We start from the raw sequence: 22,462 nt of genomic DNA, 5'->3' as shown, positions 1-22,462 counted from the left end.
ATGACTGGGAGCCACTGGGATCAGATGAAAAGGGGAGGTGAAGAGGAAAAGACAAATTTCACATAGAGCCAAGGGAGGTAGGACTGCTGGACAAATGAATAGCAGGGACAGTGGGACTGGGCAAGGAATGCATACAAAGAAACTGGGACCAATAGCTGTTTGCAATGAATGATATGGGTGTGGGGCAGGGAGAGAAGTGTGTTTATGTTGTACAAGGCTGGTGGAAAAAAAACCTGAGGAAGAGCTGGGCCTGGGGGACTGTGGCAAGGAAATTTAATACGTGGAACTGGGGGTGGGAGGAGGAAAGCGTGGACAAGAACACTGGCTGGAGCAAGTGGAGCCTGGGAATACGAAGGGGAGAAAAGGTTTGGCCTGATCTGGCATAGAAAATGTATCAGGACTTGGAGGCTACAGATATCCATTTTTGGGGAAAGAAATAGGACTGAGAGTGTTTATAATGGATAGGGCAGAAGCTTGCAACAATTGGGAAGTGATTCTGTCAGCTAGAGAAAACCTTCCCGTCTACAATTTGGAAGGGAACCTGAGATTCCTGAGTGTCACCCTTCCATTAGAAACTGTGTGAGAAACCCACTGGCAAAATATCTCATCCCCCTCTAGTGGCTATTCTTGCATGTGCCATAAAACGTGATGCTGGATAAACAGATTTTTAACAGGTGGTCGCTATTTCTATTTTCTGTTTGACTTGAGACTGAGTTTAATTTAGAAAAGTGCTGAGCACTTAGTCTTACCAGAGTTCAGTCAGAGCTCAGCTGATAAAATGCTACATCATGCAAAATATTCTGAAAAATCAGGTAGCTGACACTGGGCACCTAAAATAGTGCTTAGGGTTTGTTTGTTTTTTTTAACTTTAATCTCTCTGTACTTGAGTTCCCCATATGTAAAATGGAGAAATTACCACCCTGGCCCCATACAGCATTATTGTGAAAAACTTGTATACCGTAGCTTGGAACAGTGTATGAGAAAATTAATAATGCTCTCTCTAAAGCCAGATTTAAATTATATGCAATTAAGCCAGGCCTGTAGCCACACATTGAACAGTGAAGCTACAATAAAATATTGAATTAACTACAATCCATGCTGTGATATTTGGAAAATATAGCATATGATCATATTGTTAAAAAGTATCCTGAAAATGCATATGTAAACGAGGACAAAAAGTCTTATACAGACAGTCCTTATTTTGGCATCGCTTAAGTTTTAAGCGCAACCTTAAAATGTCCTTTCAACAGAACTATTTGTGTTATAGATATCTGTAATATCCACTGCCCTAGAACACTATCAAGCCAAACTCTGGGCCAAATTCTTGTCTTATTGCCCCATTGCACTTTTTGGAGTAATTTAACTGCCATCATTTATCTCTCACCTTGATGAGACTGGCATTAATTCAGGGTCTGATAAATTTAAAATACTGGTCTCAAAAATTACTTCTTATGTTATGATAACTTTAGTTTCATGACTTTTTTTTACTTTGATTGTTAAATATTTTCTGCAATAAAAGGTTGTGGGGGCCGAATCAGAAGGGTAAGACCAAATTTGAGCGAGCCAGAGGCAACTTGGAGACTGAACTATCATCCCTGGAAATGAAATTATCTTGAATTTGTTCCAGTACATCTGAGATCAGATTGTGGTCTTATGTCTGGCTTTTAAAAGGGCCTGGGTAATATTATGACAATTAATAATATTTGTAGCTTTGCAAACTAATGTAGCAAGGGTAAACAGAACTCATTATTCAAGGCACAATTTCGTTTCCTGTGGTGAAGTTAGCAGTGGAGACTAGGAAGGATCTTGACCCCGTTTACAACACTGTTAAATTGGTGTTGGTACACTACAGGGAGTTTTTACTTCCCTCCCCAGCATTAAGGTATTGATTATTGTACAAGGCAGGATACCACAGTAAGAAGACTACTGGACTGTTCTTTATTGACATATCCATAGGATCTTAAAAGCTCTATGGGCTGGTGCAGACTGAGCTAGAGTGCTCTGTTGAGATGTCTCCTTGTGAATGGTGCAGACTACTCACTTGGTCCCACTTTATGACATGGGGTGGAGGAAAGGCTAGTAATCCCATTCCCCTTCCCCTTTTTTTTCTGGCTATGCTGCCCTCCCTTCTATCCCTCCACTCCTGCCATGAGTTCTTCAGAGTTCATTTACATGTGGTCATAGAACTGTAGGGCTGAAAAGGACCTCAGGAAGCCATCTCATTTAAGGCAAAATTATCCTTGACTAAACTATCCCACCCAAAAGCTTGTCTAACCTGTTCTTAAAAACTTCCAGGAATGGAGGTTCCACAGCCTTTCTAGGTAGCCTGTTCCATTTAAACACTCTCATAGTGAGAAAGTTCTTCCCAAAACCCAACCTAAATTTCCCTTGCTATAATTTAAGACTCTTTGTCCTGTCCTCTGCTGCCACCAAAAATAGTCTGTCACCATCCTTTTTATAACACCCTTCAGATATTTGAAGATTGTTATTAAATCTCCCTTTAGTCTTCTCTTTTCCAGATTAAATAATCCCATCTCTTTCAGCCTTTCCTCATAAATCATGTTTCCTGGACCTCTAGTCATTTTGTGGAAGGTTTCTTTCTAGCCTTCTTTGAATTTGCCTGGATTAAGCCTATGGGTGTGTAGTCCCTTCTTGCTTGAGGCTGTGTATTTGAAGCTATAGTAGATTCAGTTACATCAATTGTTTTCCTAGTCATGAACCATGAACCTACTGTGCTAATTACTATCCAAGCAAAGAACAAAAATAGTCTCAGTGCCTTAATCCTTTTGCAGTTTTTACTATTACAATATAATGTGGCAGCCACTGGTCCTCCATCCTAGTCCTGAGCTTTGACATCAATTCTACTTATTGCTGATATTTAGACCTTAGCTTCCTTTCCCTTGACTCAGTAAACTAGTAAACAAAATGGTGGTAAAAAGTCATAAATAAGTGTAGCTTTAGCCATCCTAACTCACTAGATCACTTTTAAAATCTCTTTCAAGAACGACCCACATTTCTCAGGAGACCAATTAACCAGGTGGTCCTGGAAGAAGAGGTGGTAGAATTCCGATGTCAAGTCCAGGGAGATCCACAGCCAACAGTCCGGTGGAAGAAAGATGATGCAGATTTGCCACGAGGAAGGTAAGAGTAACCATTCTTGTTCTCAATGTTTTCAGTCCTCACTGTCTGACTAATCTTGCTTTGGTCACTAACATAAAACCTGTTGTCAGGTGTTATAAATAAAGAAGCTTTATTGATTGTTGGCCAATGACTGTTTAAAATATGCTTCTAGGCTGGTGGATAAGGGAATCTACCCAGAGTTTAATCATTTGATTAATGGCTTTATTGAGAGGGAAGAGGTATTATCCCAATACAGGTATTCTCTGTACTTGATAAACATATCTGACCTGTACCTAGAAATAAAGATGAGGGTTTTAGCGGGGTAGGAGTGATAGTAATCCTAAAATATAATTCAGTGATGCTCAACAGGAGGTTCCCAAACCAGAGTGCACTGGCATCCAGGAAATACTAATGTAAAATGTATAAAGATAGGGCAGCATACCATGTATTGTTGGCTTCTTCTCCCTTCTTCTGCCATGATTCAGGATGGGGAAATACTTTTTTTTTTTAATATTCTAAAAAATAAGTAACAAAGACTGGAATTGGGCAAAAAGAAAGTAAAGAGACTCCATCTAGAATAGCACATCCAGTTCATGTCTACCACATTCCAGGAAGTCGAATTCAGGCTGGAACAAGTGGAGAAAGAGCTACTGAGGTAATCAGAAGATTAAAGATACATCTTAGAAGATTAAGTGAAATGAGCTTGGCTTGTTCAGCTGAGCACAACAGAAGTTGAGTAGGGATATGATTGCTCTTAGCAACCATACATTCCTCCTTCTTTAACTGATAAAAACAGGAGCATTTTTCTCAACAGTGATACTATGTTTTGTTAGAAATGGTTGTTTTGTGATCTACTGGGCACATCTACACATGCCCCTGACTGCACATTTCTTTAACAAGAACTAAATGACTGTGCAGTAACTGCCATTACTGCACAGTCCCAGAGGTGTATGGGTCATTTCTGACCCTACTGCAGAGTAGCGTCAGCATCACAGTTCGTGACCACCAATGCTATGTCATTGTAGCTCCTTGTGTAGATGCACCCACTGTTGATATACAGTAGATATAATGACTGCATGCATTTTCCAATGAATCTCATGTTCATTTCCCTGGTAAACTATATACTGTGCCATGCTGACCCCACAGTCTCCTTATATAGACAAGGTGACATGAAAACTACTGCTAATTCAGCCAATTAAATAATAATTTATACTGAAAATTGGAATCTTCCTTCCTTCCTTCCTTCCTTCCTTCCTTCCTAGCTTCCTAAGCAAGAAATGTTTTTGTATTATTTCTGTGTCTTGTATCATGCCAATAATAAGCTTGTGTTTTGATAAAATATTGGGGAGGATGACAAGAATATTTTATTTAGAAATTCAGCAAGCATTCCTAATCCCTTCCCCTAACTCACATCTTTCCTTAGCAGACTGAATGGGTGCATCTACATGTGTGCATTTACTGCATAGTAAACAAAATTACTGCACAGTATGGGTGCATGTCTATATGTCCATTCCCATACCACACAGTAACTATGGGGACTTATGCTGATTTGATCATAAATTTGACACCTGCATCATGCAGGTATCAAATTTATGCCTGATTAGTTACTGAGCAATAACACACATGTAGATGTCTTATGGCACAGTAGTCCAGGGGCCTCCCTACTGGGTCTGCCCAGCCTAGTAGATAGGATGTCCAGAGCCCAGTTCCAGGGCTCCTAGCTGGTCCCCACCCCTCCCCCAGGGTGTTGCTGCTCTCTGTTAGCCTCCAGTTGCAAGATATAAAAGCCTACAGCCACTTGTGCCTTGAGGCACACCGCACAGGAGCTTGGGGGACTGCAAGCCCTGTGTGCTCCCTGGACAGGACCCAGGCTGCTGCTGCTTATCCTGTCCACTAGCCAGAGCTGCTCCTTGGTCACAGGTGAGTGTTGTAAAGGGCTGCAGTCTGTTGCTCCCTCTGCCCAGGTGTCAAAGCTCCCCAGGGCTCCTGCCTGGCTGGCTGTGGCAGGAGGGCAGCACCAGCTCCCTGTTCCTGCACAGCCCCAGCACTGTCTCATGTCTTTGCAGCTGTGCATATGTGCTGTGACACACTTGCCTCTGCCACGTGGCTTCCAGGCCCTGGCCCTGCCCCACTGCTAAATGCTCCTGAGTGTTGTCCAGGGCTGGCCACACAGGGGCAGCTGCATGAGGTCCCAGAGATCCTGTGTGGGAGGCACCACTACTGAGTCCTCCCCGGTGAGGACCGGCCCCGCCCACTTGTGCATGTCTGAGCTGAGCACCCAGGGCCCCAGGCCCCAACTGGGCCCAGGAGGAGGTGCACAACCTCGTGTCCTCCAGGGGGGTGTGGAGGTACAGAGGCAGTTTGCACACAGTGGGAGCTTGACCACCATGCTTATGATGCCCTGTTGGGTGGGATGCATGAGAGAGGCCACTTCTGGTTGGCATGGCAGTGCCGCATGAAGGTCAAGGCCTTGTGTGCACAGTGGGTGGCCATGACCAATCATGACTGCCAGTTCGATCGTGACCACAAGACCATGCCCTTTATGCAGAAACTGACAACATTTTAGTTCTCTGGGAACCAGGTCACAAGCCTGCAGTTTTCACCCTTACCCCACCCTCACCCCTCTGTGTGTGACACCTCCCCAGATGAGTAGCCCTCAGTTGTTCAGCGCCCTACCCACCTCTGTGGCTGCTGCGCCCAGCAGCAGCTCAGGGAGCCCTGGCCAGCAGCTGCCTTGCAGCTCCATACCCCTGTGCCCCAAAATGAGGAATGGCTAGCCACGACATTGCTGGCTGCCAGCAGGTCCAGCTCCTCCCCAGGAGGTGCCCCTGGCTGGGCACCGGCTCACTGGCTGCAGACACCAGATGCAGCTACTTGCCAAGGCCAATGGAGAGTCCTGCGCCAAGCTGCCAGCCTCACCAGCCCCAGGCAGATGGTAAGTCATGCAATGTGGGGAGGGTGCTTTCAGTCCTCACCGCAGCCCCTGCTCCCACTCCCTGCCCAGCCCACCTACACTCCCCTGGCCCCAGGGTCCCACCCCATAGCACAGAGAGAGGTGGGACACTGTTGGGCAGCACATGTCCCCATATCTGGGTGGGCATAGGCCTCTCGCATCCCTAAGGAAGGCATTGATACCAGCGGCGATGCACAGCCCCTGGTGCAGAGCATCTTATTTCTGAAGTGTTGCAAATTCTCACAAAAGGCTTCTGTCTCTGGCCTCTGAGGGGCCAATATCTGGACACCAGGGAGGGGCCACCAGCCCCAGGATCTGGGTCACCTCCACCTACTGCTGGAGCTTCCTGGATCCACCCATACATGCAGCAGCACACCAAGGACCGGACCATCCTGCTTCAGTGACTGGTGACGGTGGCTACAGAGCAGGAAGTGCAGGATCAGGTATGGTGGGTGGAGGATGTCATCTAGGAGGAGGCATTCCAGTGGGCAAAGCAGGAGCACTGGAGCCGGATGGAGGCCTTTGAGGAGTGCCACATCATGCTCTTTGAGCGGCAGACCAAGAGCCAGGGCCAGGCAGTGGTTGCTGCGGATGGTGACTGCCAGGCCCTGGACACCCTCCTGGCCCTGGCGGGCACACCCATGCACCCTGGTGCTCAGTCCCAACCCTGCAGGTCCCCTCGCTTCTGCCCTGCACCCTGCCACAGTTCCCGCCTGGGATTTATTAGGAGGTCTTCCAGCACTTCCTGCCTGCAGGAGCCCCTGGTTCATTCCATTCCCTAGTCCTTCTGCCTCCCATCAAGGTCTGGCCCAGCCACTTACCCTGGGTCCACACAGCCAAGGAGCCAAGGGTTCCAGACACAGTCCCACTAGGGGAAGCTGGCCTTCCTGGGCCTGGACTCAGGTGGCCAGAAGGGGCACCTCCTGCTCTGCAGGAGCACCAGCCACCTGCGCCACAGCAGGTGCCCACTGCCTGCAACAGTCACTACAGCCCCCAGACCCATGGGCGAACTGTTCAGGGCCAAGATGCTGAGCACCTGACACTGGGGTCTGTGCCCTACACAGCCTCACCCCACAGGCCCCCCACGCCAGGACTCGGAGAGTGGGTCAGACAGTTAAATGTAGTTTTCAGTTTGGGACATGGGTTTTTTACTGTGGGTGTGTGGGGAGGGTGGGGAGGTGGCAGTATTCATGGAGGTGGGGGGGGATCTGTTTGTTGAGGGGGGAGGGTTTTTCAGGAAATAAAGCTATTTTGTGTCACCCATGTGCATGTCCTTGAATGGTGCTGGGGGTGGGCAGGGGGTCAGGGGTATGAGGCAGCGGGGCAGGCAGACTGGAGCAGGGAGTTCAGGAGGAGGGAGTTGGCCAGAGCCTCCTGAAGCCAGTGCCCTGGACCCAGCTGGTAGGTGCATGGCTGCCCTGGGGCCTGGGCAAAGGGAGCCTGCTGGGGCCAGCAGGGCCAGCACCAGGGCCAGCAGGAGCACCAGGCACTAGTCATTGCTGGTAGGGGCAGGGGCAGCCGTGGTGCAGGAAGGCAGGGTTGGCAAGGAGGGAGCTACTGTTGCTGCCCCTGCACTGAGCATGCAGCTCCCAGACAGTGGATCAGAGGGTGGGGGCGAGCTTCTAAGATGGCCACCAAGTGTTGGCAGCTTCCTCTGGCCTTAGCATGACTGCCAAGTGCTGATAGCCATCTGACCAGAGGCTGGAGCTCCCCTGGTAGCCACAGGTGCCCTTGGCAGGCTGCTCTGACCTGCACATGTAGATGCCTTGCCTATTCCCACTTAGTGTGCAGTAATTTACCATGCAGTAAATGTAAGCTGGCCTAAATGCACATGTAGACATGCCCAATAACTCCTAAAAATTTCACCCTGGTATCAAGTATTTAAAACTTGTTAGTGGTTCTGAGTTTTCACACCATCTTAAAGGTGCCAGGTTTTCATAAAATGTTAAATAACTTTTCTTAGAAAGTAACACCCTACTAAGATATTGCAGATAGAAAACATCCCAAACCATGATATAACAGGTTTTTTTTTCTATGAATACACTATACTATCCATTGATTTCACTCCTATCACTGGTTGGTTGGTACAACTAATTTAGTGCTCCTCCATGGTCTGCTTTTGAGACATGCCCTGCCATTTGAAAATCTGGGTTTATAAAATTATGAAGCTAACAAAGAAATTCTGTTTCCTAATTTTCTAACTATACACTAATTGTTTTAGTTTTTCTTTTAAGCATTACACGCAACTACACACACACACACACACACACACACACACACACACAAAAACACATAGCTTTGTCTTTAACATACAGCAACTAGATTTTTTTTATGATGGCATAGTAAATGTAATAATGATCATGTGTTTGGATGTATTTTAGGGCTTGATCTGGTAAATGCTGTTGCCAAATCTAGTTCTTACTGTTGTACACAATTACATTGAAGTTAATGGTGCAACTCTTTGTAACAACACTATACCTGGTAATGTTTCCACTTTGGGGTTTTTACTCCTTTTTTCCTTAAATACAATGATTAAAAAATCAGACTGAATGATTCTGAGTACTTTCCTAATGCTTTTGAATAGGCTTCATTGCATTTAGACTTATTCAAAATATATCTTTACTTTTCCATTTAAAACAAAAACATTTTGACATAGCTTTTGTGCCCAATAGGTATGTATATCTTTAGTTGGAAAACCACCAGGAGGAAAGCTTGTGGTTAAAATGCATACGCTGAAGTACAGCTTCTGATGTCTGGGAATATGAAGGGTTTATTTGTTTTTGCTTTTGTTACTGCTGTATGTTTTTAGTGCATTCTGGGTATGATAGCTCTTATGAAATCTGTTGTGTTCTAGTGACTTAGGAGTGTCTTTCTGCATTTTTAAAATCATTATTACTACTATTAAGTCAGTCTTATAAGTAGAAATGACAGATGCTGAACTGACAGTGCTTTGCAATTAAGTTTTATATTTCATTAGCGCATGTTCATTGCAATGCTATTATGTTCCTCTCCTCTCCTCTCATATTTAAACTATAGTACAAAACTGTTTAATTTCATACCATGTTATAATTTGCTTTTTTCCTTAATGGAAGTTTCTTTTTAAGAAATGCACAAGGTTGTCTCAACGTAAAGGGGAAATGTAGAATGGTTTTCATTGTTCTTTAAATAAATGAAAGGGAGCTACATAGTTGCATTCTGATCATAACCAGCTTCAGGCACCAGAGAATACTCCAGATGTTTTATAGTGTTCTTTCAGTGCAGTTTAATATTACATTAACAGTTTTTTGCATTTATAATTTGAAAGTTCACCAGTAAAGTCTTTGTCTGAGTCCGGTTCTTAGAACAAAAGCATACTCCAATTCATAAATTCAGAGTGGACCATTGTGATCATCTAGTCCTGAACTCCTGAATAACAGACTAGGATTTCCCTCAATTAATTCTTGCTTCAAATCCAGTAGGTATGGCTGAACTAAAGCATATCTTTTAAGAAAACATCCAACCTTGATTTAAAGAGATGTGAACTATTTATATTAACAGAAGCTTCAATTAATGTCTTTATCTTTCCCAGAGTAGAAGATACCTTGGGCTCCCAGGCCATTTCATATTATGTTTTATTAAGGCATCTAAATTTAGAGCGTGCTGGGGTAAAACAAATATTTTTGTTAAATTTTTTCTAGTGTTCATGCTGAGGTAAAACAAATGTTTTTGTTATATTTTTTTCTGGTGTGGCAAAGAAAAGTAGATATGAGACAGAATGACATCTTTGTCAGTTGAGGAGAAAAGAACCTCTGAGTAGTTTTACTTTGAATGAATGGGAGATTATTTGAGAGAGAATAAAACTAGTTCTTGTCTTCTGTATTATAAGCCTTTTACCATTTACGTTCAAAACTGAAACCTTTAGAAAGTTTTTCTTTTGTGTTGTTTATTACAAAAATAAACCAGTCTTCTGAGCACAGCTGATGACATTCTTTGTGCAGCTGCCTAATGCTAATATATATTTTGTTTTTAAAATGGTATTATCTTCTTGTTTTCATCCAAGGATTACAATGTCAGGATTATAGTAGATGCCCAGTAGCGTAACAATTATAAAAGGGGTATTAAGATTTCCCTTAGGCGTTTCAACTTTCAGAAGTTTATAGCTCAGTGGTACTAAAATAATTAGAACGATAGTTTGATTTTGTCATAGATAGCTTAACCCTCTTTCTCTGAACATAGGGGTCTACAAACATGGACCAATATGCAGAACTGGCGCATACATAGCCTTAAAAAAATCTTCTCTTTCTCCCTCTGTGTCAAGTCCTGAATCTTTTTTAAAGTTTTCCTTTACTGAGCAATGTAAAGGTAAGGAAAGCATAATCACTTCACGTGATTAAGATACAACACAGTCAGTTATATCACTATTACTTCATAGTGTGTTGTATAATAACTGAAAAAAAGATCCCCACATCATTGAAATGCTTACTATTGTTGCTAATAACAAGGGTTCCTTCAGAACTTTATCTCAATTTACATTATTTTACAAATTTTGATATGATGCTAGCAGAGAAAATAATACTACAGTGTAAAGTCTTGGATGTGTAAAGCTTTATTCCAAAGGCCGTCCACTTGGAGTCAATGACCCAAGACTGAAATGCATTGTGAGTCAAGGATAGAGGCACATGGTTTATATTTTATTTTAATTGCTTTAAAAATTGTTCATTAAATCCCTTGCTACTGCAGTGCATAATAGCTAGGGGAATAATTAATAAAGTATTACTCATGTCAAGCTACTGAAGGTGAAAAGGAAATCGTGGGTTCACTAGCCTTATGCCCCTTGCTGAAATATTCCGTTCAATATTTCATGAATAAAGTTTCTTTGCATTACAAATGACACAGGTAAACAGGACAAAAGAAGCTTTCAAAGCAACCAAATAGAAGTGGTTAGGTTGAATGATTAGGACACATTGGCAATACGTAAATCTCAGGATATACTCTTTTTCGAGGACATTTGTGAAGCTGTGATATGGGCCTCACACACATGGGACTTGCACTTTCAGATTCCTAAGTGATGGGGAGTTACAGTAATGACTTTTTACTGCATGTGCCCTAAATCAAGTCTTGGTTCTACTTCTTAGGCCTCAGAATAGAAAGGGGAACACAATTATTGTCTGAGATTCATGGCATGGAGAAAGACGTTTCTTTGGCTTGGCATATAATACAATTTGAATAGGGTTTGTGTAGTGTTTCATGTCTTCAAAATTTCTGGAAAAGCCTAAGAGAGCAGCTGCATAGCCTATAATTATGTAGCAAGTAACACAGGATTTTTTTTTTCCAGAGGAAGTGAAGAGAGTTTCAATTAGAAGTTAGAATTTATGACACACTGCAATAACTGTTCAAACCTTTTTATGCAGAAGAAGACAGCAATGCCAGATCTTCATGAGATTGAAGCTAGCTCAGAGAATGTATTTTTCATTTGCCTTAAAAACGTCTAAGTAGCAATCACATAGGTCTCTTGCTTTGGTATTCCAGCCCAGAACAGCTGCTTTAGCTCTGTAAATACATCCTTAATGAAATTACAACCTGCACTTGCAAGTTGCATTTACAGACACTGTCTGATTAGATGAGCATTGTACTAAGGAATAACAAGTGGTAGATGTACCACCAAGAAGAGGTGTTTGTTCTACATGCTGCCCACACAGTGGGAGAAAGTTAGCTGGGAAACCTTAAGTTAAACTTCAGAATAGAAACTATGTGCAGATTACACAAGCAGTAGGAGATTGTGAGTTATATGAAACATAGCCCAGCAAATAGCAGAAATCTGGTTTATTCTTTATTTAAAGTTGAGAGAATTAATTTGGTTTATTCTTTACTCAAGATGTAAATTAAAAATATCTGTTTAAAAATACCTTTGGGAAAAATATATACATTATTTTCTATTGTTCAAGCACAATTACCCAGTATTTTTAAATGCATTTTTTCATTTAATTTGATTACATTTTATGAGTTTGTACTTTAATTACAAGTCACATTAGGACTTAACTAGAGATTATCTTTTATTCTGGCAGACACTTGACTGTATTTTGGCCGCATATAAAAAGGCATTGCAGCTGAATTATATTTGATCTTTTTTTAAAACTAACATCTTATCCTTATGCCTTCAACTAAAATCATGCTAGATAGGGTACAGAATGAACAGGGCAGGATTAACTGCCTTCCTACTATTGCCATAGAACTGGTGTGTGATCAATTAAAGAAATTAGACATCTATAAATCAGCAGAACTGGATGAACTCTATCTGAGAGTGCTGAAGGAGCTGGCTGAAGTCATTGTGGAACCCCTGGTGAAACTCTTCCAAAACTTGTGGTGCTCTGGAGAGGTCCCTGAGGAATGGAAGAGGGCCAGTGTTGTGCCTATCTTCAAGAAAGGGAAGAGGGAGGACCCAGTTAACTATAGGACAATTAGCCTAACTTCTATCCAGGGAAATAGAAATCCTAGAAATATTCATTAAGGAGTCTATATGTGATAGGCTTGCAGAAGGTAGGATTCTGAATGATAAGCAACGTAGCTTTGTTGCAGGCAGGTCTTGCCTTACCAACCTCATCTCCTTTTATGATCAGGTAACTCGCCACCTGGATAAGAGAGAAGAGGTTGACATTGTATACTTTGACTTCCAAAAAGCCTTTGATATGGTATCCCACAACGTTCTTGCGACATATTTGGAGGATTGTGGGCTTAACTGTGAGCCAGTTAGGTGTGTATGAAGCTGGCTGCAGGGTAAGACCCAGAGAGTCCTAATGAATGGATCTATGTCGTCCCGGCAAGAAGTGCTTGGTCCAGTGCTTTTCAATATCTTTATCAATGATTTGGATGTGGGGGTGAAGAGCTCACTGGCCAAGTTCATGGACAACACCAAGTTTTGGGGAAGCGTGGTCACGCTTGAAGATAGGCTACAGATACAGGTGAATCTAAACAGCTGGGCAGGTCGGGACCAGATGAAGTTCAACATTAAGAAATATAAAGTGCTCCATCTGGGGACAAACAAACCCCTATACACCTACAGGCTTGGCAGCACCAAACTGACCAGCACCAAGAACAAAAGGGACCTGGGGGTAATAATACACTACAGTATGAATATGAGCCAACAGTGTAACCAGTAATGGCTGTGCAAAATGTCTGTGTTTTGATTTGGTTTCAGATTCATCTGTTTTGGAGGACAGTGATTCTTTTTAGTGTTTTGAATCACTGTCCTGTTTTGGTTTGGCTGAATCTGTTTCAGGGATTCATCTCCACCGAATCTCCTCCGAATCTGTTTCAAATGGGTTGCAAGCTTTGCACAGCCCTACTGCCCAGCTGGGCGGCGCTGGGGGCTTGGGGTCCCAGTGGGGAGCAGGATGGGGCCATGAATAGCTCATCATGGGAGGGGGGAGGGCTACTGCCTGTCTGTTTCAACCTGGATTCACTGTTTCGTGCACCAAAATGGCCTGAAACATCTCTGAAATGAAACGGCTGCCAAAATTTCTCACTGCCCTAGTAGCCATCAGGGCAAATAATACTCTAGCGTGCATCAAACTGTGCATCTCCAGCAAAACCAAGGAAGTGATTCTTCTGCTGTACTAGTCATCGATGAAACCACAGCTGGAGTACTGCATCCAGTTCTGCGTGCTGCACTTTAACAAGGATGTGGCAAAGCTTGAGGGAGTCCAGATAAGAGCCACCCGTGTGATCAAAGACTTGCAAGACAAGCCATATGAGGAAAGGCTGAGGAACCTGGGACTCTTCAGCCTGAAAAAAAGAAGGCTGAGAGGGGACTTGGTAGCAGCTTACCGGTACATCAGGGGGATACATCAAGGGTTTGGTGAACAACTGTTCACCAGGGCACCCTTGGGGAAAACCAGGAGTAATGGCCACAAACTCCTAGAAAACCATTCAGGCTCAACATTAGGAAAAACTTCTTCACAGCTAGAGTGTCCAGACTGTGGAATAAACTCCCTCCAGAGGTGGTGCAGTCACCTACCCTAGAAATCTTCAAGAGGAGACTGGATGGTCACCTTCCTGGGGTCACCTGACCCCAGTTGTCTTTCCTGCCTGGTGCAGGGGGCTAGACCCAATGATCTTCTGAGGTCCCTTCTGCCCTTACAATCTTTGAATCTATGAACTATGTACATGGACATTTTGTGGGTACTGATTCTGTCAGATAGAGCACTACTTTCCATCATCTCCATCTGTAATTTCTTGTGTGTTTAAAACTGTGAGTACCAGATAAGCTCGTAAAATTCAGTCCCTTATTGTCTGCTACATAGGACTCCTTGGAATGGTTTGGATGGGACTTATTTAGTTCTTTTAAGTAAATTAAAGCAGTCAGGTTAGCTTTTAAGAAAAGATTCATAAATGGCCTGGGCCCTAGAGATGTTTTGAATGTACATTAACTTTTGTCTCCAACCCTTCTCAGGATCAGGTCCTAAAAGCTCTTCCAGTGAGAACTGTGTAATTGTGAATTCTATTGCACAAAAGCAGTACTTCATAACAACATTCATATTCCATGGATGGGATAGTTAGGTATTTAACTGCATCCTCCTCTAGATACAACCAAGGGGACAATGACCTTTCAATGAAATATGAGTTAATAATACTATAGTGCTGTGTGCTTTGGTCGAGTTAATCTCAGTGCAGATTGTAACAAAATGCAGTCTAATGCATACTGAAAATTAATTGGAGGAAAGACTGGATTTTAGTGGTCTGATGAATCTAATCTTGGGTTACATTAGTAAATTTCTGTTTCAATTAATAACAATTAACAGTCTTAAATAAAGTGATGAGGGAAAAGAGATGCTTCTCATATTACTTACAGCACTTACACCAACCTCTGGTTAGTTCCATTGTGTTTTTCATGCCCAGCTTTTTTGTTTCCTAGGCTAATCTTCAAGGAGAGATTAACTCCCTTTATGAGAAGCATAGGAGAGAAAGCAAGATGTGCTTAATAGCTTGTCAAAGACGGCAAAATAAAAAGTTTAATGTGCTATTTGCATTCTTATGTACATCTGGAGAGAGTATAGGCAGTTTCTAGAGAATTTTGTCATGTAATGTTAAATACAGTGCATAGCTGGCACATGGTGGACTAAAGTATGGCTTGTGAATATTTCATACATCCCAAAATAGCACAAGTAGCTTTCCAAGGCCTGCCAGGCAAACCCATTTATCTGTTTCTGATCTAACTCAGATGAGGAAGTTCCACCACTATAGAAAGAGTTGTCATTTAAAGATTGTGGCATGGAAGGTTTTTGATGTTCTGTTTTCCTCCAGCTCACTATGTTGTTGCTGTACAGCTCTCTTCAACTATGACTCTCTCCTTTTAACCCTCCTCATTGTCAATACCGCTTTCCTTTGATAGCTGCTGTCTTTCCCTTCTCCGTAGGTTGTTCTTTTTTCTTTCCCCTTCTTTCTATACAGCTCAGTCTAAAGCTAATTAAGTATAATACAAGTGTTTACATACACTTCAGTGAGGTTTGGATCAGGCCACCAATCATTGTTATCTCTTCTGCCTATATCCAGTGGTAGCCACCACACCATTAACCTCTGTCATCCTGAACGCCTTTTTCATCAGATGCCATTCTCCTCAAATGGCAGCTAAGTCAATTGTACGAGAAATATAAAATACACTGTGGCATAAAATACTCTCTGTGTACCAAGACTTTACAGGAGTTGAGGGGTTTGAGTATCCCGATGATTCTCAGAGCTATGTCATCCAGAGTCTTACACTCCTGGCAGGGTCACCCATGGTATACAGGCCTGAGAGGAGGTTCCAGACAAACTATGGCTCAACTCCAAGTCCCCAGTGGCAGATGTGCCCAAGTCTCCAGTGGCAGGTGTGCCCAAGTCCCCAGTGGCAGATGCCAGGTGGAAGATGTCAAGATCTCAGCAGCTATAAGGACAAAAGTCTGCAGGAAGGTGGAGGTCTCCTGTCATCTAAGTTTTCCCTTCTCCACTGGGTCTAGATCTCTACCTTGTTAAGAACACGTGGCTGTTGTTTATTTTTCACTCACCAGTTTCCTCACGTTAAACAAAGTCATGTGTAAGCTTCTACTACAGGATTGCTGGCGATACTATGGCAGGTCACTGAATAGCATTCTGTAGGGTATAGTCCTACAGTGAAGATCTATAAAATAGTCCAGTAGTTATTTTATTTCTGACTTTTGTGATAGCCAAGGACACTGAACAATCACCTTAGCTGCACCTTAATTTTACCTTATTTTCTCACATAAAGCATGTTCTGGAATAAGATGGGCACCTTGTTTTTGAAAGACGTAACCTATTTTTCCTTGTAATAAGTAACTGAGTAGCAGCAACTAGGAAGCACAGCCTGATCATCTTTCTACACCCTGCAGATAGTATCCAGGTCTGACTTTCACTTTCATGTAGCTGAAGCTTAAGTGTCAGAAACTTCTGTTAGCATATTTCCTAATATATAATACACACTCCAATTTCTGGTAGCTGTTTTTGGGAGGAAAAAGTGTATATTTTGTGAGAGACAATATGCTATATCTGATAAACTGAAGTAGAAGTAGGTAACAGTGTGTTCACTTAAATTGACTTCGTCAGTTCCCTTCATAGAGCTAAAGGAAAGAGTTTATATATCTCAAAGCTGTTGTTTCAGGTAATCCATTTGCAGGCTCATGAAATCCTGAATTCCTTACATATGGATCAAATTTCTAAAATATATTTAAAATTATATGGGCTACACATATAAAGGATTTATGCCAATTAGCAATTCAATTCAGAAAATTCTCAGCTAATGCTACATAGACCACTGGTGATCTTTGGAGTATATGCTGGTGACCCAGGGGGCACATTTATTAATGAGCCATAGTTACTGCACATTTAGTTAAGTACTTCCTTACTGAAGTACCAACTGACTGTACAGTAACTACATTTACTGTGCAGTAGCACAAGTGCATGTTTTTTTGTGATACTTACTGTGCAGTAGCCTAATAACTCTGCACAGTAGCATATTAGAATGGTTTTTGACCAGCATGCTACTGTGCAGTATTATTAGGCTACCGTGCAGTATCCTGTGTAGAAGTGCCCAGTACTGTGACCTAAATTTTCACCTAGTTTAATTTTTCCCAGTTTTATATATATATATATATATATATATATATAAGCACCATATTATTATAAGTATGTAATGTATTATCCAATGAAAAACAACTTTTTGGAAAGAAGTATCAGGTCTTGAAGTTACTAACGGTGGGCTGGAATGCTGTTCCATCTTAAATAGCTTACTTGATTCTCTAGAATGTAAATAGCCCAGATAGATAGATAGATCAGCATATATATATATCATAGCCCAGATAGATCAGCATATATATATATATATATATATATATATATATATATATATATATAATGTGTGTGTGTGTGTGTGTATGTGTGTGTGTATGTAGATAGATCAGCATATATGTGTGTGTATATATATATATATATATATATATATATATATACACATATATGCTGATCTATCTATCTATCTATCTATCTTAAAGCTATTTAAATTCTAGAGAATCAAGTAAGCCATTTAAGATGGAACAGTATTCCAGTCCATTGTTAGTAACTTCAAGACCTGATACTTCTTTCTAAAACATTGTTTTTCATTGGATAATACATTACATACTTATAATAACATGGTGAAGAATTTCACTCAGGTGAGACTGTCTTAATATGACCTGCTTCAGTGGCTTAGTCTGTGTAATACTGGGAAAAAATGACTATTCCAAGTAAAAAGCACAGTTTGGAATATCCCTCTACAGTTCAGAAATATTAGCAGGTGCTCAGAGTTCATGCTGAGGAAACCAGCCTTCTTGTGACATGTAGTAGCCTCTTCAAGGACACGAAGTATTTTGGGCTCCTGGTAAATAATCAGACTGATAAGTTTGACTGATAAGATATGAAATAAAAAAAAAAACCCATATGTATACAAAAAAATCCCAAACAAAACCATGGAAAAATCTTTCAGAAAAGAGACAGGGGGAAATCTGAGAAATATGTACAAACAGAAACAAAATTAAGACCATAACAACAAACTCATTGATTCCGTTAGGAATAAAAGGTTTTTCTGTTTTAAACCACAGAAGTTTTACATTGTAAGTAATAACCAATCTCTGACATTTTTCAGTTTTGTTTGGTAGGTCTTATGTTAAGAATTATTCAACAGTTGTGTAACAAGCGTTTTAAGAACATGATTTCTAGTTCAGCTAAAACACGGAGGTGCTCATTGGAACATTAACACCTTTTTCTCTTTAGTGACAGTGTTCTGTTTTGTTATTGATTTACAGTCAAAATTAAAAAATATTTAAGATAATTTTCACTGAGAAAGGTACTGCTGTTAATCATCATGTTTAAAGCAAAGAAGCTCACACAGGCTAACTCAGTTCTGTTTGTTCCAGAATATTACCAAACCTCATGTTCAGATCTACAGACAAATATTTCTGCTAACTGTATAAAAACTATGTTTAGTGACTTCAAGATGCTGATTTTGGCTTCTGCCTTGTTGCTGTATACTTTTGAGGGGTTTTTTTTAAAGAAGAATGGATAAAATGTAGTATTTCCCCTTTTCCTTAAAGTGAAAGTAGAGTCTGTGAAATGTGTTAAGCAACCATGAGACATGAGGGTCTCTTATTGACAAATTATGGTGTGACAAACCCATCCACGTGGGACCCCTAGAGCCCTGTACTGCCCAAGGAACAGACTCAGATTGCCTTAGGGTAACTCCTCACCCCCAGAAGCCTCAGCTCAAATGCCCTTGTCCTGAACCCCACAGCTGCAGCAAGGGAATCTGCCAGCTCCACTTGACCTCCTCTTTGGGTTATGAAAGAAATGTTCATAGAAAGGGTTAGCCTGGAATATCACTTGCTCTGAAATCACTCCACAGGCAATCAGGAAGAAGACAAAACAACCAAAGGACTTACTAGGTAGGAGAAAAGAATTATACAAGCAAAACTGACCGTCAGTTTGGAGACAGAAATAAAAAGACAAGAAAAGCTTCCTACCTTCTCATCTGGTTATACCCTAGCCCTTTTGGAAGACCTGCCAGTATCTCCAGTATTATACTAGCCCTGACGTCTGGGACTATTAAACCTCCAAAGCCTGGAATCCAAAACACTGTAATTATATCATAGCTACACTCTTAGAAGCCTCCAAACCCATGCCCCCTACCCAACAGCATTAGTTTAATTATGTACGGGTCACCAGAAACCATCAGAAATTGCTTGTCTCCCTGAGGCACCTGGCATTCTGTTGGCCTGCTGGGTCATTCCTCTCAGGTGCCCTAGCTATAGAGGAATTGATTTCCCCGTTACAAGCAACAATGCCTTGTGTGTGTGTAAGTAACTCAGTTGATTATCTTCCAGTTACACCATGAAATTACCAAAGAGCATTTATATTAAATACTACAATGCATGCAGATATGAAAATGACCAAAGTGAACCCAGCTTCACACCAACTACAAATGGAGTCTAAACACCACTGGTGTGGATCTAATGCTAGGGAATACCCATGAATGCTACATGGTGAAGCCTAAAGGCAACTCTGTTTTGGTGTGAATCTATGACACATGACATGAGCAGAGGTGATTCAAATGTCCCTAATACTTATGCATAATTTTATTAACAGGAGTGTCAGTTGCAGATCAAAGAAAGTTGTTCTTTCACTCTATTCAGCACTGGTGAGACTTCACCTGGAGTATTGTGTCTACTTTTGAGCCCCACTCTTGAAGAAGAATAGAGATAGAGTGGAAAGAGTTTAGCACACATAAGAATGACTGGGGGTCTGGGAAGCAAGACCTATGAGGAAAGACTGAAAGACCTAGGGTTATTTAGTTTGGAGAAGAGAGGATCACCAGTATGGATCACTAAAGATGAATATGATCACTAAAGATGAATATACCTCCTCTGCTTGTGCTTGTAGGGAGGCAGTTAGGCGGGCCAAAGCTACCATGGAGCTGAGGATGGCAACCCAAGTAAAAGACAACAAGAAATTGTTTTTTAGATACATTGGGAGTAAAAGGAAGGCCCAGGGAGGAATAGGACCGCTGCTAAATGGGCAGAAACAATTGGTGACAGACAGGGGGGACAAGGCTGAACTCCTCAACGAGTTCTTTGCCTCAGTGTTCCTAATTGAGGGGCACAACAAGTCTCTCACTGGGGTTGTAGAGAGGCAGCAGCAAGGTGCCAGACTTCCATACGTAGATCCTGAGGTGGTGCAGAGTCATTTGGAAGAACTGGATGCCTTTAAATTGGCAGGCCCGGATGGGCTCCATCCGAGGGTGCTGAAGGCACTGGCCGACATCATTGCAGAGCCACTGGCGGGAATATTCGAACGCTCGTGGCACACGGGCCAAATCCCGGAGGACTGGAAAAGGGCTAACGTGGTCCCCATTTTCAAAAAGGGGAGGAAGGAGGACCCGGGCAACTATAGGCCAGTCAGTTTCACCTCCATGCTTGGTAAAGTCTTTGAAAAAATTATCAAGGCTCACATTTGTGAGAGCCCGGCAGGGCAGATTATATTGTGGGGAAACCAGCATGGGTTTGTGGCGGGCAGATCGTGCCTGACCAACCTAGTCTCTTTCTATGACCAGGTTACGAAACGCCTGGACACAGGAGGAGGGGTGGATGTTGTATACTTAGACTTCAGGAAGGCCTTCAATACGGTATCTCACCCCATACTGGTGAACAAGTTAAGAGGCTGTGACATGGATGACTGCACAGTCCGATGGGTGGCGAATTGGCTAGAGGGTCGCACCCAAAGAGTCGTGGTAGATGGGTCGGTCTCATCCTGGAAGGGTGTGGGCAGTGGGGTTCCACAGGGCTCGGTCCTTGGACCGATACTCTTTAATGTCTTCATCAGCGACTTGGACGAGGGAGTCAAATGTACTCTGTCCAAGTTTGCAGATGACACAAAGCTATGGGGAGAAGTGGACACGCCGGAGGGCAGGGAACAACTGCAGGCAGACCTGGATAGGTTGGACAAGTGGGCAGAAAACAACAGGATGCAGTTCAACAAGGAGAAATGCAAAGTGCTGCACCTAGGGAGGAAAAATGTCCAGCACACCTACAGCCTAGGGAATGACCTGCTGGGTGGCACAGAGGTGGAAAGGGATCTTGGAGTCCTAGTGGACTCCAAGATGAACATGAGCCGGCAGTGTGACGAAGCCATCAGAAAAGCCAATGGCACTTTATCGTGCATCAGCAGATGCATGACGAATAGGTCCAAGGAGGTGATACTTCCCCTCTATTGGGCGCTGGTCAGACCGCAGTTGGAGTACTGCGTGCAATTCTGGGCGCCACACTTCAAAAAAGATGCGGATAACCTGGAGAGGGTCCAGAGAAGGGCAACTCGTATGGTCAAGGGCCTGCAGACCAAGCCCTACGAGGAGAGACTAGAGAAACTGGACCTTTTCAGCCTCCGCAAGAGAAGGTTGAGAGGCGACCTTGTGGCTGCCTATAAGTTCATCACAGGGGCACAGAAGGGAATTGGTGAGTATTTATTCACCAAGGCGCCCCCGGGGGTTACAAGAAACAATGGCCACAAGCTAGCAGAGAGCAGATTTAGATTGGACATTAGGAAGAACTTCTTCACAGTTCGAGTGGCCAAGGTCTGGAACGGGCTCCCAAGGGTGGTGGTGCTCTCCCCTACCCTGGGGGTCTTCAAGAGGAGGTTAGATGAGTATCTAGCTGGGGTCATCTAGACCCAGCACTCTTTCCTGCTTAAGCAGGGGGTCGGACTCGATGATCTATTGAGGTCCCTTCCGACCCTAACATCTATGAATCTATGAATCTAGGACTGAGGCAGGATTTAATAACAGTCTTCAAATACCTAAAGGGTGATTAGAGAGAGGGATGGAGATGCTCTTTTCTCTATGGCCATAGGGGACAGGACTAGGAGCAATGGACCAAAGCTGCAACAGAGAATATTTAGGGACTTTCTGACTGCAATGGTGGTCAAGCATTGGAACAGGCTACCTAGAGAAGGCGTGGAAATTTCCATCTGGAAATTTTCAAGAGCAGGTTGGACAGAGACTTGGCTGGGATGGTTTAGTCATGGGTGATCCTGCCTTGAGCAAGGGGGCTGGGTTAGATGAGTTTGTGAGGCCATTTCCAGCCCTACTTTCTTATGTTTCTATAATCTCAGATGTAAAAAGCTACACCAAGCGATGGGAAAGTATGTCTCCATGCCAACCCATTATGTGGATTCTTAGCTCAGACTTCCAACAAGGGCTACAGTTGGTCCCAATTTCTGTGATATGGAGACTGATCATAATCAAGAACTGAAGTGAGACCACAAACCTACTTCCTAATGTCATCACATAGTAATAGTTTGTGTTCATTACTGGCCTTATTTGTAAATGGAATCAGGATA

The 22,462-nt window shown here is 42.7% G+C and overlaps 1 protein-coding gene across 13 annotated transcripts in view; it reads left to right on the top strand.

The window, feature by feature from the left end:
• Window positions 1-22,462, top strand: part of ROBO2 (roundabout guidance receptor 2) — a 666,866-nt gene that overhangs the window by 479,891 nt on the left and 164,513 nt on the right. For all 13 annotated transcript variants that reach the window (XM_059720636.1, XM_059720642.1, XM_059720638.1 and 10 more), the window contains exon 5: window positions 3,003-3,141. In XM_059720636.1, the coding sequence (XP_059576619.1) occupies window positions 3,003-3,141 (139 nt within the window). The remainder of the gene's footprint in view (window positions 1-3,002; window positions 3,142-22,462) is intronic.

The sequence above is a fragment of the Alligator mississippiensis genome, chromosome 1 (assembly GCF_030867095.1).
Source record: "Alligator mississippiensis isolate rAllMis1 chromosome 1, rAllMis1, whole genome shotgun sequence".
Lineage (NCBI taxonomy): Eukaryota > Metazoa > Chordata > Crocodylia > Alligatoridae > Alligator > Alligator mississippiensis.
This window is presented reverse-complemented; position numbering and strand designations above follow the sequence as displayed.